The 16,874-nt window shown below is 45.2% G+C and overlaps 1 protein-coding gene across 1 annotated transcript; it reads right to left on the minus strand.

Annotated features, from left to right (window-relative positions):
- Positions 1-12,538: 12,538 nt before the first annotated feature.
- On the minus strand, positions 12,539-16,593 carry egr1 (early growth response 1). The gene is made up of 2 exons (XM_066717092.1): positions 15,925-16,593; positions 12,539-15,167 (listed from the first exon to the last, which is right to left on the minus strand). Exons 1-2 carry the CDS (start codon positions 16,133-16,135, stop codon positions 13,879-13,881), a joined length of 1,500 nt encoding a protein of 499 aa, XP_066573189.1. The 5' UTR covers positions 16,136-16,593; the 3' UTR covers positions 12,539-13,878.
- Positions 16,594-16,874: the final 281 nt, after the last annotated feature.

A 16,874-nucleotide genomic window follows, 5' to 3' on the forward strand; every position in this document is an offset into this window, starting at 1 on the left:
CAGGGCTGTCCCAGACACTGGTCCCTCCCTTGTCACAACACATGATATATCTTCCACAGGTTACCCCCTCTGACAGGAGCGCAGCACTGCCGGCCGCCCTCGCATCCACAACCAGCATGTGCGGCATTGCTGGGATTCTGGCTGGCTGGCGTGTTACAAAGGGGCTGTGTGACTTTCGACTGCAACTAATAAAATATTAGGAGGGATTTCTCAAGGAGGATTTCAGTGGCATTCGGCTATGGGTGTGTCTGCAACTTCCTTTAGAAACATCTGTTGTAGGTATAGATGTTTTTATTGCCTTTAGCTGTCTGTGTATGTACTTATTTTATTCAGTTTAGTTTATTTTTGTTATTATTACAGTATGTGTTCCCATAACCTCTCACACAAGAACCGCAATTTAGATTTCTGTCAGATTAGTCGGGAAAACACAGATACATTTTCAAAGAAATGTGCAGGACTGGTAAGTGATGATTGTTTGCACTCTGCATTATAATGTAGTTTGACCTCAACCTTACCCTTATAGTGTAAATATGTAATTAACTATTCTATTCTACTGAACTGATACTAAAGTAAAGCTCCCTATTGAAACAGCATTGTTGTGTATCTTTCTCCAGAGCTGTATTGTAGTTACATGACTGCTGCACACAACCTTTCTACAGTGCTGTGTATCTGGGCATAGCACAATTCCCACAACAGAGAGAGAGGGAGAGAGATGGGGAAGGAAAGGGTGAGAGAAAGAGGAGATGGAAAGAGAGGGAGATGGCGAGAGTGTGAAAAAGAGGGACAGAGATAGCGAGACAGGGGGGTTGGGGAAAGAGAAGGAGAGAGAAAGAGAGAGTGGGAGAGAGGGAGAGAGTGCTAGCTCTTGGCTGGCAGCCTGGCCTGACGTTTTACTTTTTCCTGTCAGTTGCAGGGCCTGTCAGTGATCCACAGCCCTGGATTAAATTGCATCCAGCTGCTGTTTACCAGAGCCAGAAGCACAGGGAGCAGCCTCTCTCTCAGTGACTGGAAACAGCATGAGATTAACTCCGCAGCTCAAGTAATCCTCACAGATACTCAGTGCGCTGGGAACTGTGTACGGCATGCCATGACACCCTGACACAACCAGCGCTCTGTCACAGAGGAAAACATTAACATCGACTTCAGGAACACTCATTCTCACACACTCACACTCACACTCACACACACACACACACATACACACATGCTGTTTAATTTAAAGTCATTCCAGTAATAATAATAATAATATATTTTACAAACAAAAACAGCTTTGAATGATGGCCCGGCAATAAAGTAACCACAGGAGATGTCAACTCGCTGTTGGCCATACAGAGGCATCAGGACAGAAGTGGAATTACAAAGTGCTACTGAGAGTGTGAATTACACTTAACTACATGAACATTTACCACGGATATCAAAAAATAAACACAAAACCCCCCGGAGTAAGCCCTCTTGAGTTCTTTAATGCAATTACTGGAGGCTTCGCTCACATTAGCCAGAAGGAGAATTATAATAGCAAGGCTGGTCGGTGTATTTTTAGCTCCAGGAACACTGTTTGTCAGCCCCTAGAGCAGAGGGCCACAGTCTTTTGATAGAGGGAGAATAATTATAACGTTTATTCTCGTTATGTATTTGCCTGCCACTTCAATCCAAGGTGACTCACTGCTGCATGTTACGACACAAGCGCATTTAAAGTGCACAAGGCTACACGGCTTGAAAGTTATACACAGTGTACTGCTTTAAAAAAAAGATGACAATCCAGATTTATAATATAGTACAAGCTTTGTCAGTGAAGCAATAAGACAACAGCAGCCAGAGAAAGATCCACTTGGGATCTATAATATGCCCTCTTCATGTCAGCAGAATACAAAATCTGGGGCACTTTGAGCCAGGTTAAGCCTTATGTTTGACAAGCTGAGAGAATACTTAATGCCAATCATACATCGTCAAATATTTAAATGAATTTAATTTCTACAGAAGCCCAGATTAAACACCTTCATCAGGAGGTGTTCCTCTCACTGAAATAAACAGACCGCGACGGACGGCTGGAGCGGAAGTCCTTCCTGCTCAGGCAGTGCGGTCACTCCCAGCATCATCTCTTTTTCTTTTTTCTTTTTTTCTTGGTTGTTTTTATTTGAACAGATGTTTCTCATTCAGTTTTTTTGGGGGGGAGTTTGCGTATAATTGAAATGGGTAGAGAGACGCATGGGATAAATGTGATTCTCTCTCTCTCTCCCTCCCTCTCCCTCCCTCTTTCTCTCCCTCTCCATTTCGCAGTTGAGGGAATGCAGGCCCTCCAAGCAGGGTCCCACATTCTCTCTCTCTCTCTCTCCCACATGACATCACCATCCGTGAAAACCTACAATTGGCTTCGGATCGTCAGAAAGACCCTAAAAATAGCCTGGCCCCAATTGCACAGAGCACACAGCTGTGGGGAGGCTGGGGCCAGAGACAGCCGGTACTCACACATGTGCTGTCAGACCTCTGCTGCTGCTCCCGGGCGCAGCTCCCTCCGTCTCGCTCACTACGTAAACAGCTTGCCAACTGACTCAGGTCACTGAAAAGAGATTAAATGTTGTGCCCCATGTGTACATTCTCTGTGAAGGGCACTGATTGATAATGATATTTAATGATTGATTGATTGATTGAAATAATGTATGTGCAGAGTTTTCCCTACTCCCTTCCTTCCATGATTGTTGATGAAGTTGTAATCATCAGTCTTAAATAAATCAACACGTTATGCAGATTAGAGTGGCCGAGGTGCAATAACTGCACAGTGATTCCCACACTGTGATATCTGGAGCAACAGGAATCTCACAACTGGAAAGGGCCGGGATATCTGTCATCACAAATCGATTTCACTGCATCCGAAGTTACGTCAAAAACTCTTAACAACCAACACAGATGGCTTGGGGTTGCAAGGCGGTGGTGGAACCGCCAATTTGGATGTCTCGTTTTGCCTGCATATCAGACACCCTAAAAAACCCTTCAAATCCTGCAGTGTAACAGACAAAATTAAATACAAAAAAACTGCTGCCCTCCCTGATTCTTGCAGCAGATGTTCTGAAGAGCCCAGGAGGAGACTGGTTGCTCTTCCCGTGATTGGTCGATAACGACATCATCGCTGTGAAAATCCGGCCCAATTCCTTTCCTTTAGTAGGCCAGGCCACTGTCAAGAGTTCCCATGATCCTCAGACACCACCTGGCAACATCTGACAATGCAGTCAACCCACACTTGTTTATGTAATTGTTGGCTCAATACACAATTTATGTAAGTTTGCATTTGTTTATCTGTTTGTGAATTTACTGATCACTGAGTCCACTGAGCTGCAGGTCTTTGTCTGCTTACATTGCATTTTCAAAGCAGTTGGAGGAAAATACCCCAGGAGTGAGATTTGCACTTCCCCTGTCACAAATCTCAACAAGCAAACACAGAAAACTGCACATATAAATAAATAAATAAATAGTGACACCATGTGCGGTCAGACAGAGCATTTCTGGGCTCTGCAAGGAGGGGTTCAGGAAACATGAGGCAGGGAAACTGTGAAGACGTATATATTTATGATGTACAGTGTTCATGCCTGAAGAACAAAATACACAAACCAAAACAAAACTTTACTCCTTTTTGAGTCAAATCTAAACCCATATAACTGGTCCCTCCTTACACAAATACTGTATTACGACAAACACCAGACATACGGCAAACAATCCAATTCGAGTCCTGGCTTAAGGAAAGGCCATAAATCCAAAGCATATTCCGACACTGTAATTCCAGTGGCTGCCCGTCGGTCTTCTCTGCCTCCGGCTCACTCACTCCGCTCCCAGGCCGTCCTCCTGCCTCGCCACCTCAGGATGCCGATCACTTCCCAGTTTTATCAAGCAGTGGAGCCAGTAATTGGGAAGCAGTGGGTCAGGTGTTTCCCCTGGGGTCCAGAGAGGGGCAGTGTCTCTCAGGGTGGTCACTTCATGTGCTGCCCAGCACGGCTTCACAATATATATATATATATATATATATATATAAAGGGCAGCCTGGACAGCGGTTTTTACTGTCCAGCAGGCGCAAGAGAGACACACACAACTATAAACAGATGAGAGTGTGTGTGTGCATGCATGTATGTGTGTGTGTGTTGTAAGAGTGTGAGTGTGTATGTGTGTTGTGAGTGTGTGTGTGAGTGTGTGTTGTAAGAGTGTTTGAGAGTGTGAATGTGTAGTGAGTGTGTGTTGTGAGTGTGTGTGTGGCATGTTGGGGGGGTACTGCGGGGAGGAGTAGGTGTACTCTAGGATTAAAGCTGGAAAATCTGAGAAAATCCCTCCATTTGTTAGACTGTCTGTTAGGGGCTGCCTGCCCTCCCTCTCTCCCTCTCTCTCTCTCTCACTCTCTCCCCCTCGCTCTCTCGCTCTCCTCTGTGTGTTGTGGAGCTCGCTGGGACAGCCCTGGCAGGAGCAGACATGCCGGTTTCGCCTGAGTACAGACTCGGCTCCCTCAGCCGAAACTGCCCTTTATTAGTGGAAGCCCTCAGAGGAGAAGTGCCCCCAGGCATTGCACTACACTGCACTGAAGACCAAGGAATTAAATACATTAATAATAACTATAAATTGATTGAAACTATTATATTGTATTTGAAAGATTCATCATTGTTTATTTGTAATATATTACAATACAGTATGAATAAATGTATTATTAATCTATGACTCTTCCATATGGGAGCTGAGGATTTTTGAGAAACAAGTACGGACATTATTATTATTATTATTATTATTATTATTATTATTATTATTATTATTATTATTATTATTATTATAGCAGGCTTAAGGAAACAGGGAAATACAGCTCATGGAAGGAAATTAAAGGGCTGTTCCTGTTTCCATGACACTTTGAGATACCAGTTGCGGAGGTTTATTTTTTACACAGACTAATAAGGAGGAACAATATTGTGCACCTGTAGTAAAAGTGCACATCTGCCCTGTCAGGTGAGTGCATTGGGCAGCACCTGGCAGTCTGTCAATCCACACAGGAACAGACACTCACGTGAATCTGCAGCTCCCTTATAACAGCTACCTTAAAACTGTGAGCTGCTGTAGAAAGCCATGGCCAGGCAGAGTGTGTTGCAGGTGGAGTGACCATGCCACCTGACTGGGAAACTTTCATTAAGGGCAGGTCCCCAGCACTGCCGCGCTGTTCCCTGCTCCTCCCACTGAAATTCCTCTCCTGGCATCTCAATCTTAATGTTTAATCCCTTGAACATAATTGTAAAAACTGTAATCATAAATATTGAGGTTTCTTGTGTACTTTATTATCTTTGATCACAGATTTTTCTAAGCTGTAGTTAAAATGCTTAATGTTTGTATCTTTCTTTGCTCCCTAAAATAAAAAAAGAAGACGCAAATGTTCCTATTTCCGGTGTGCTGTTTTCAAGGCTTTGTGATAATAATCCTGCCCACAGGACGCTGCTGTTGGCTCGCAGACAGGAATGCTCCAGCAGGTTTTCTTTGTCCTTGAATTTTCTTGGAAGAAAATAAACCGTTTACAAACCGTTTACAAATCGCCTGTTTTCTATGAACAGCAGCCCTCCGCTGGATGGGTTGTGCATCAGGCGGGAAAAATAATTTTCTGCTTCTTAAACTTTTTTAACGATGTTCGTGGTTCTGCACCTGTTTCAGTTTCATTCTGCAATGTGTGTGAGAGATGAGAGAGAGAGTGTGTATGTGAGTGTGTAATTGTTTTAAACCAAGTGAAGTAGGTCAGAACAGAAAATGGGTCTTAGACGATATCCCTGTTTCTATCTATCTATCTATCTATCTATCTATCTATCTATCTATCTATCTATAGATGTGTATAAAAGCAGCACAATGAGCTCCCTGGAAAAAAATAAGAGTAAGATGAACATTGTTAACAGCTTTGATGTATACAGCATGGCTGCTGAGGCGACGTGCGGCACAGATTCTACTCTTTAATTGACATCATTAATTAGCACATTGCTCTGGCCATGATTCTGCCAAGCCATTCCCAGAGTCTCTGAACAGGCCCAACACCAGACCAGCTGAAGGTGTGCAGAGTAGGGTTGTGGTTATGGGCTCGTGATCATCACAGCTCAGCGGAAATGCGTGAGATATTCTGCGAAGTTTGTGATGAAACACACAAACAAGCAAACAAACAATGTTCAGGGTTGTTCCTGTGCTTCTCCAGCACACACTCATTGGGAATTGCCCACCTCTGCTGCAAAAGTGTGACCACTGATGTTAAGCAGTGGAAAGGGTGGGTGAGTGTGGCCCTCAGGGACCACATGGAAGCTCCACCACCAGAAGCCTGCTGTTTCCATCCCCTGAGCCCCAGTGCAGTCGCCACCTCCAAGGCTCACCCATCTGGAGAAGAGCAGTGCCGATGTTCGAGTCGCCAGGAGCCCTGCATTGTCTGCAGAGTAACAAACAGTTAACACAGAACTAGAGCATTCCCACACTCCCACACCTTCCTCGCTCGGATCCTGCCCGCTTCTGCTTCGCCTGCTTTCTTCCGATATAGATATCGGTATATATATGTATTTTAATGACTTACTTTTATTATTTTTGTTTTCTCATCTTCTCTTCTCTTCTCTTCTTTTCGTTTGTCTCCTTGTATTTGTATGTTTGTTTGTTAACTCCGCCTGATTCACCCAACTTCTAACTTCTAAAACAGGGAGATGAAGCCCGCTCAGTTTGTGCGGTACGACTTAAAAACAGTTTGATATCCCTCCACACCGCACCAAACAAAAATAAGAGAAAACGCGGCATCAAATTCTATATTCAAATGCTTAAAGCGAGAAGCCGAAAGGCATCAATCTTGAGCTGTAATTAGGCCCAGCACCGCTCTGATGTGTCTGCTTGATATAGGAGAGCGTGACAGATGTGTATATTAAAAACGGGGGCTTTTTATCACCTGGGACGGAGATTATTGATTGTACACGGCTTCTGTTTAGGTGGGGTGGGGTGTGGGTGAACGGGGGGGGGGGGGGGGGGGGAAGCCAAATAAACATGGATGGAGAGAAGAATACTAAGAGAAGACTTTATAAAATGCAGTACAGAACAAACAGGCTACAAAAAAAGCCACCAAAGAAAAGGGGAGGGCAAGAACCGACTCTGATGTGTGGCCCCGTTTACAGCCGCAGTCAGCAGGGGCCGGTGTTGTGTGGACTGGGGCCACAGCTCTGAAACACAGCCCGGCCCCGCTTTGACTCGTGCTGCAGTCTGCCAGCAACCCGGGGTCCCGGATTACAGCAGCAACACTTAATCACTGGAGGGACTTAGCGAATGATGTGGTTATCAAACGGCATATTTCAAAAAGGATCTGAAAGGCCTTAGGGCGCAGAACAAATAAGACGCATTCAGATCAGGATGAAAGAAAATGTAAATACATCTCAGATCAGGATGGAGGGCTCATTAGCATCAGAGTCAACGAGCGCTGCCAGATCCAGACCGGCGCTGCTGCAAATTAGGACTTTTTCTTTTTTTTTTTTTTCTCTTTTTTTTTTTACAAGAAAAAGACATGCAAAAAGAATACGAGAACAAACACTGTGCTTTAACAAAGCCTGGAGCCCAGAGGTGTGTGTGCGCGGTGTCTCTGCTGGGGGGGCCAGGAATCCTATTTTAAAGCTGATCAAGCCTGTAAACCTGCCTTTGATATTATTTAAACTCCTGTGCTCCCCTGAAAGTGGGAGACAAGCCTATCCAATCCACATGTCCCCTGCACTCGTCTCCCCCTTTCCCCCACATTTTATTGTATTTTATAATATTCATTTGGTTTCATTTTATTATATGTTGACCTGTTGGAGAAGAAACACATTGTCTTGATCTTCACATGAGTCACGGTCAACGAAAGCATGTTCTGTGCTTCGCTGTTGCTGTTGCTTCATTTAGCACAACTCACAACCCTGCAAACCTGCGCTGCTTTGTTCGTGTGAGAATTGAAGCCTTTTCTCTGTGAATTTAAACAAACCAACCAGTTAAATACACACATACATACATACATACATACATACATACATACATGTATCGGGACTGCATTAATGAAGCACGTGCATGCGATTGAGATGGACAGCAACAAGACGGCAGGCACAGTAATTCAACATGCTGATGCTGTAGAGCAGGTAATAAATTAAACCTGTCAAAAGTAACTTAGCTGTTTCATAATAGTTTTTAATCACTTTAACATAATTTCCAGTGTTTATAACTGTGTGTGTGTGTGTGTGTGTGGCAGGATGAACAACATGAATACATTAAGATAATAATGCATCATTCTCATTATCTGAAAATGGGACATCCTTTGCTGGCAGTTACATCTTGTTTTAATACTTATTTCTGCTCTTGTGTTGTTTTGCTCATTTCTATTTTCATTTTATTGATTGATTGATTTATTCACAGGCGGATGCTGCTTGCAGGCCTCGGCAGGAGGCCCCGGAGAGGGAAGCGACAGGCCTGTGAACTCAGAAGCCGAAGTGGGCTGATCGGAGCGCTGGCATTTGCATTGCAAATCTCTCTCTTTTTTGTTATTATTCTTTTTTTGTCCTGATTCTTGTCTTTTTATTTTACCAATTTAAAAAAGTCAATCAGGGGACCAATTCATTAAATCTGTTTTTTGTCTTCCTCTTCTACATCTCTGCTGATGCTTCTCTCTTCTGTGAGGTCTGGGCATGATTGTAGAACTATACTCAAGTAAGTAGCAGCAGTAATAACAGTAGTAGTAATAACAGTATTAATAGCTGCAACAGTAGCACTAGCTGTAATGGCAGCCTCAGTAATATTAATAGCAGTAATAACAGTTGTGAAAACTTGTATGTGTGTGAGAGAGAGAAAAAGTGTGTATGAGAAAGTGTGTGTTTGTGAGTGTGAGAGTGTAAAATACACTCCAGTATAATGAAAACGAGGCCTTTTTGTTAAAAATGAAAGAGAAGGGACAAAAGAAAGCCTGCTATCATGATATCACTTGATCTTCTCCACACAAGACAAATTAGTCTTAGCAGAGCATTATTATCACTGCACATGAGTATTCATATTCCCCGACGCCCGATGCTGCTCAGCTCAGAGCACCTCTCTCTCCGGCAGCTCCGGCTCCTGGCACTGACCTGCGCTGGCTCCTGCACAGCTGCTGTGATCCCCTTGTCTGTTACACTGGATTTTATTACACATGACAGGTTTCACAAAACCGTTTTCCTCAAGGGAATTAAACCTCCGCAGCATGTTAATTACTATAATCGCACATGCCGTCTTTCAAGATAATATTCCCCGTATCCGCTGAGAGAGATAAACTTAACCAAAGATAATTGTTTAGTGGAGGCAATAATAACGGAGTAAATATGAATAAATTGCTTCAATTTGTAAGCCTCTTTTTTATTTTATTTTTTATTATATATATATATATATATATATATATATATATATATATATATATATATATATATATATATATATATATATACTTTACGCACACAGCCTTCATTACAGTATAATACATTCAATTTTAACACACTGAGGTGTAATTTAAGAGAATTATACTTCGTGTAGCCTATATGTGTATATGAAAATAAAAATAATTTTCATTTTAAATTAGTATAATTAGTCCCTGGTTTTACTCCTGTCTGAGTGACAGTTTCTGAATTTACTTTTGTCTGTGGCCCTACTTAAATTGTCCTTGACTGACATGGCACATTCAGCTTTCATTTGAGAGAGGGTGTGAGAGTGTGTCTATGGGAGGGGGCTGTTATGTATTCCATTTGCTGAACACAAAACAATTTCCATATCAATGGAACATATACATTATATATATTTATATAAGCGGCCAGAATATGCGTGTGGAAACGGTTGTTTATACACCACGCCTGTCAACTGACTAGTCAGTCCTACGATGGAGCCACAGTTATGTCTGGCCAACTAAACGGCTTGTAGGCTAAGGTGAAGGAACGGTATCCGTGTGCCAATTTCTTCCGTTGAAGTGCGCATGTCCTGAATTTAGTGTTGTCACAAGCATCTCTATCAAAGACCGCAAGGTATTTTTTTCGACTTTAAATGACCTAGCCTGTTTTTTTCTACTTCTGCAAAACGAACCAAGGCAATAGATTACATTATTAAGAGACGTTTCCCCAGAGCCGCCCCTTCAAACAGGAATTACACGTCCCGTTTGGTGAACACAGGTAAAATGAAGAGCACGTGACTCTAATCGAACGGTCCCATCACGTCACAAGTAACTCGCAAGTAAAAATCGATTCTTTCAGTGGTTGTTGCATCATTGTGAAGATTCCGAAAACTCCACTTTCTCCTGGAGCAGCTTCTATGACAGAGTCAATGGAGAATTCACCAAAAAGCATCACAGGACAAATAAGGTAGTTAGTAGTGAATATGTACAGAGCGTTTTGTTGGTCCGCTGATTCTGGAGGCCTCATTGCGTGTTGTAGGGGGGTGGGATTATACGTACTAGTAAAAGATAGAAGCATCTGACAGAAACACGGAGCCCAACCCTGGCACAGCACATCCGTGTAGTTTTCAATTAGCGAGTGGGTCAAGCCTTTTGATCTGGCCCTGAGTCTTGGTACATTGAAATATTCTGAAATTGAACAAATACATTAATACATAATAAAATAATACAAGAAAAAGATAACATTGCCTGTGCTCATTTACCATACAAGTGGCCCAGCTGTTGCTCAGCTCTCCCTCAGTGACTTTGCTCAGTGCACACCATTTAGCTTCTTATTTACTTCTCCCCTTCTCTTATCTTCCCCTCAGCTCCCAGGGGGCTTCATCAAGAGCTGTTCCTGACACAGTAGTTTCTTTCTTCAGCTGTGAGATATAGGAGGGGGTTACTGCGCTGCATGGGAGACAGGGAGACATGGAGAGCCGATTGAAAAAGCACTCAGTGTCCTCCATTGCTTCCTGCCCTGTCCCCTCCAGGCCAGGGGACCAGCACTGGCCTTCATCACACTGTATAGTAGTGGCTGGTCATGGACACAAGGCAGCCTGAGACAGCATTTTGTGTGTTGGTGTTGTAGTTGCATATTTGTGCTTTGTGTTTTGTGAAGGCAGCATACAGAACACAAAAGATGCCGCAATTTATAGGAATTCAGAACTCAATATCCATAATCTGATAGTGAGAGGCAGGGGATAACAAAATACATTGTGCTTAATAATAATAATAATAATAATAATAATAATAATAATAATAAAACATTTATTTTTAAAAGTCCAAGATTTTTAATTCCCTTTTCGGATTCTATTAGTAATATTAAAGAAATTCACCCGACCCTCCATTCTTTGCATTCTTTTCTGAAGTTAATCCCAGAAGGGAAGTTCTATCCAGCCCAAGAGGATTATGGACCCGCTGCGCTTTTACAATAACCTGACGAGTTTTATCCCGTGGGGTGCTGGCAGGTCATAGCGACCTTTTAATCTGGAAACACATTTTTTTGTGTGTGTTTGTAATGTTTGCAATAGGAGGAGGAGGTGGAGGATGACAAAGATTCCCGGAAGAGGAATGGCTAAAGATCACATAAATCGAGACAAAATAAGACTCGATTTTATAACTGAGAGCTTGGCTGGACTGAATAGATACTGCTGTATTGGACTGTGTCTCTCCAGGACCAGGGCTGGAGACCCCTGCAGGAAGGGGATGACATTACTCAGGAACTTGACATGCTAAAACTGGCCATGCTTCTTCGGCGCCTTTCTGGTGTGTTCCTGTCATGCCGCCACTGCCCTTGCTGTCACTGTTGTCCATGTCGTTCCCCAGCAGTCACCGAGCCCAGGCCTGAGCTACCCTCGACACATCACAGAGAGAAGTGCAATTAAAGGCACACATGAGGGAAGTATAATGGCAGAGTCTGGCCCCCCGAGGACAAACACTCTGTTTGTGTTTTCTTTGTGAGAGAAAGGGAGAGAGGCGTTTCAGCGTAATGGAAAAGCTACCTGTTCCCTGCCTCTGGGGTTAACGCTCTGTGTCCCTGAAGAAGCTGACAGGCTGATCGTCGCTCTACTGCAGGGTTCCCCATTGATATGTCAGCTACACGTAAAAAATTAATGGTGTGATTTCATGGTGTGACGGCCTGCTGTACAGACAAGAGGCAGCAGCAGCCTTGTACTGTACCTTGTATCGCAGCCCTGTATTTCTAACTATCAGTACATATCTGCAGGATATATACACATGTATAAATTATTACTAAAGAAAGAAGGAGAAGCTAAATACAATTAGTAGGAGGAGAGAAGAAGAAGAATCCTTGACGTTTGCCTGAGCCAACAGGAAGCCTTAAACCTGTGCCCTTAAATTTCAAACGCAACAGAATTTTTTTTGTTTTTAAGTGAGAATTAAGGCAGCATTAATACCCGGATCTGTCGATATAGACAGGAGCGTATAGAGGAACATTGAGACTTGCATGTTCACTAGGAGGGGGACCTGCAGGGAGCTGCACCCTCTGAAAGCCAGGCACGGCATGGTGTTTAGGGAAGAATGGGTGAGGGGCCAGGGAGCCGAGGCGCTGTGGTGGGGAAAGAAAGCCATGGAATAACTGCGAGGAAAACCATGTTTATATATTTATAATTTTATTTCATTTATATTTCTTCTCTGTAAGGATATCTTGTACACCAAATATCCCATTGGCGGTAAAGCGCATTCAATGTGTGTAGAAGCCAGAAACAGTCACTTGGTTTAACAAACACAATTACAAAATAAAAATCAACACAAAATAATGGACTGCATGTAAATTACATACAAAAAAATCCATGCCTACTCAGTAGGTAACTACGACATTCCAACTCCTGAATATTTAAATATTTACATTTCAGTTACAAAAATATACTTTTGAGATTTGTTTTGCTTACATTCTTAAGAAATGAAGCTGTGCCCTCAATACTTTCTGCACTCATCCCTTAAAATCCATCTTACATTCTGTAAAAAAATCCCTTTCACCGTTAAGGCCAGACGCAAAGCATCCAATCACACAAACAGATGTGTCAAATCCTCAGCAGGGCTTCGCAAAAGGCACCAAAACGTTTGAAAACTTTTTTTTGTTTAGTTTGTTTAGAACTTTTTGCCACATGTGAAAAAGGGAGAGAAGGAGAGAAACGGAGAGATAGTACCAGTGGGTGATATTTACAAAATAATATAAACTAACATCACTCTTACACATGCTTGAATAGTTAAGTGCTTTTTTTTTTTTTTTTAAACAAAGTCAAAACTCATCACAGCATTTTCACTACAGAAGAGAGAAAATAGATAGAAAATATGGCCCTGGCTAACTTCAAATAATACAATGTAAATATGCAAATAAGTTTTTCACATCAATAGTACCAAAGAATGATAAACAAAAATGGCACATGTACAATATACATATAGCTTATGTATATCAGCAAAGTCTTGTGTGTGTGAGTCCGTATCTGAAATCTTCTGCGCTATTGTCCTTGAGTTTAGGTGCTAGTGCGTTAAGACTTGAGGCGTGAAAGTGTGACTTGGTTGAAATCCCTTTTTCTTGTTTTAATTTGCTTTGTTGTTTATGCTGTTGTTTTTTTGGAAATGTCAGTTTTAAATCCCTGTCAAAGCCTGTTGCTGCTCTTTGCGTAGAAAGTCTAATTTCTCTCTGAAGTTCTACAATTGCATTGGAAAAAAAAATCCCTTTTTCTTTGAGATTCTTCCCTTGTCTTTGACATCTTTTCAGTCTTTTGTTTTACTGTTCAGGTACCGTAAGTGAATTTTAGAGTGAATCCAGAGAAAAGAGGAGGAGTGGAGTGGAAGGGGGGGCAAGTGCCGCTGACAGCGAGTAACAAGTCTTTTGATCGTTGTGTTCAGGAGAAAAAGAAGGGGGTTGGAAACATTTTTAAAAATGGGAAGAAGGGGAGCAGTTGATGAAAAGGAAAAATAAAAAAATCTTAGCAGATTTCAATTGTCCTTGGTGACAGCGTGGACTGCAAGTCTGAGAGGGGGGTGGCGACTGGGGAGCTGTAAATGTTTGTGGCCACAGAGGACGGGAAGGTGGAGGCCACCTGAGTCTGGAACGTGCTGGACACTGAGGGGTAGGTGGTGGCCACCGAGGGAGAGGGGTAGGAGGTGTGCACCGGGGAGGAGTAGCACGAGGGCACGGGGGATGGGTAAGAGGAGACGGGTGAGGGATACGACGTGATGGGGGAGGGGTAGCTGGACACGGGGGAAGGCGCGGACACAGGTGTGGCCACCTTCTCCACCTTCTTGTCCTTCTGCCGCAGGTGGATCTTGGTGTGCCGCTTGCGCTCGTCGCTGCGGGCGAACTTGCGGCCGCAGATCTCGCAGGCGAAGGGCTTCTCCCCCGTGTGCGTGCGGATGTGCGTGGTCAGGTGGTCGCTGCGGCTGAAGTTCCTCATGCAGATGCGGCACTGGAAGGGCTTCTGGCCGGTGTGGATGCGGATGTGCCGCGTCAGCTCGTCAGACCGCGAGAAGCGCCGGTCGCAGGTCTCCACTGGGCAGGCGTAGGGCCGCTCGTGGGGCGGGGTCTTGCTGGGCCGGTTGGGGTACTTGCGCATGCGGCTGGGCTTGATGAGCTGGGACTGGTAGGCGCTCTTCAGGTCCTGGGACCCGGTCTGCGTGGCGAACGCCTTGATGGTGGACAGAGGGGTGAGTGAGGGCTGCTGCTGCTGCTGCGCCGAGGACGAGCGGCCGTCCAGCCCCTGGAATGGCTTCTGGTCGGGTGGCACCAGGCTGATCTCGCCCTGCTGCTGTGGGAAGAGGTAGTCTGGGATCATGGGCACGGGGAAGGTGCTGGAGCAGCCCTTGGCGCTGGGATAGGCGGGCGGGGGGTAGCCCAGGGAGCTGCCGGACGGGCTGGGGAAGGGCTGGTTCTGCTCGGGGAAGATGTCAGGGCTGGCGCTGGAGTAGGTGGGAGCGGCGGAGTAGATGGGGTTGGGTTCGCTGTGCTGCACCGAGCAGCTCATGGCCGGGCTCTGGGAGGCAGAGGACGGGGTGGACACGGAGGAGGACGAAGACGAGGTGGAGGTGCTGGGGGCGTTGGTGATACCCACAAGCCCGCTGACCAGGCTGAACAGCGGCTCGGCCCAGAGGCTGTTGCTACAGTTGGCAGGCTCCAGGGTGAAGCGGCCGGTGTAGGAGATGGGCGGCAGCCGCTGGCCCGGGTAGCTCTGCTCCGGCAGGGGCTTCTCGCAGCTGACTGAGATCTCAGAGAACGTATCTGTGGGAACAGGAGGACAGAGAGGGGGGGGGTTACGCCACTGCACAGATGGGGAATCACTCCCATCTCAGTAACAGCATGCTGCGCGGGAGTTGCAAAACATTTTAACATTCTCCAGGAGTGCCACGGGGTCTCCGGCACCCTGGCGGCTGTGTACAGTGGGAGCATCCTGCGCCGTGCACTGAGCAGCAGCAGGTGCTGACGCAAAGACAGAGAATCCCCCTCTCCCTCCCGTCACACTCGCCTGGCCAACCCAGCATTCACTCCACTACAGCACATCTGCATGCTCTTTCCCCCCTGAATTCAAAGCCAGCTTCATCCCTTTACTTTCATTACATCACATTTTGAAGTTGCACATGCACAGCCATGATGATACAAATGTAATCATTTTTTTAGGTCTATATCTATACAGACATACAGATTTGTCTTTTCAAAAGTAAAATGTGTGCACTATGCAAAGCAGAATTACTGGGAAACTTGCACATTAAGACATTATATTTAGTCCAATACATGAAGAGAGGGAAATTTTATTTTGAAATCAATCTGATTTGAATAGTTACAGCATTTAAACTTCTCAACCCCTAAACATCTACATTTTCTTTCATTCATTCAGCACAGCTCAGCCCATTTCCCCCATTCAATTTTTATAAGTACAATGACTACTGCAGATTATTATTACTGTTACGTTGTTTTAATTCTGCATGTTAATGGATCTTATTGTATTGCATGCATTCATCCTCAGACACTTTGCTCTTACCTCCGTTCAGGTGGTCGTACTGGTCCCCTGTCTCCCCGGTGCTGAAGCCTGTCCCCTCTCCTGCAGACGGAGTGAGGAAGGGAGTCCCGGCTGTGTTCATGAGGATCATCTCCTCCAGTTTGGGGTAGTTATCCATGGGAGAGTGAGGGAAGCTCAGAGGATCTGAGATCTGTAACGCAGGCAGGAGCATCTCTGTCTTGGCTGCAGCCATTCTTCAGCACCACACAGGCTCTGCTCTCGTGCTGCTGTGCGTGTCGAGGGGCGCACAGGTGAGGGGATCACCAGAGCGACGTCTGCTGATAGGCAGCACCTCAGGGGTGGCAGGAGAAGATGCTGATCAAGAGAAACTGCAATCTCTGATGCTTCTCCAGGATGTTAGATTTTTTTTTTGTACGGTTAAAAAAAATCCAGTTGCTTTTAGTTACTGTGAAGCAGAAGGAGAGGAAGATGGTGAAGAGGAGGCAGAGTGAAATGTGTCCTTGTTCATTCCAGGGCGGATGGAGATGTGTGCAGTTAAAGGGTTATTCTTGAGAGACAGTCTGCTTAATTTAGTCTAGTGTCTCTCCGGCTGCGGAGGTGCTGTCTGTCTGTCTGTCTGTCTGTCTGTCTGTCTGTGTCTCTGTGTCTCTGTGTCTCTGTGTCTGACTGTCTGCGGCTCGAGCTCTGCGCTGTTTCTGCGAGCGGAGGATCCCGCTCCGTTTTATACCCTCCTGACGTGACGTACATGTCCATATTAGGACAGGAGGAAGCCCATATTTAGGCACTGCAGTGGGGCGCGTGACGCGGCGGGGGTCCGGCAGCGCGAGAGCGGCGGGGCGGGGGGCTGCGCGGGGCGGGGGGGGCGCGGGGGGGGCGCGGGGGGGCGCGGGGGGGCGCGCGGGGCGGGGGGGCCGGTGCTGCGCGCGGGGATCCCGGAGCACGAGCCCGCCGCCGGAAGCGCCTTATAAGGC

The sequence above is a fragment of the Amia ocellicauda genome, chromosome 11 (genome assembly GCF_036373705.1).
Source record: "Amia ocellicauda isolate fAmiCal2 chromosome 11, fAmiCal2.hap1, whole genome shotgun sequence".
NCBI lineage: Eukaryota > Metazoa > Chordata > Actinopteri > Amiiformes > Amiidae > Amia > Amia ocellicauda.

What these genes read in the sequence shown, in the direction of transcription:
- egr1 (XM_066717092.1), bottom strand. Translation starts at nt 16,135, where the DNA reads ATGGCTGCAGCCAAGACAGAGATGCTCCTGCCTGCGTTACAGATCTCA. An exon ending in GTACGACCACCTGAACGGAG is followed by an intron (nt 15,168 to 15,924) that starts GTAAGAGCAAAG and finishes CTGTTCCCACAG; the next exon opens with ATACGTTCTCTGAGATCTCA.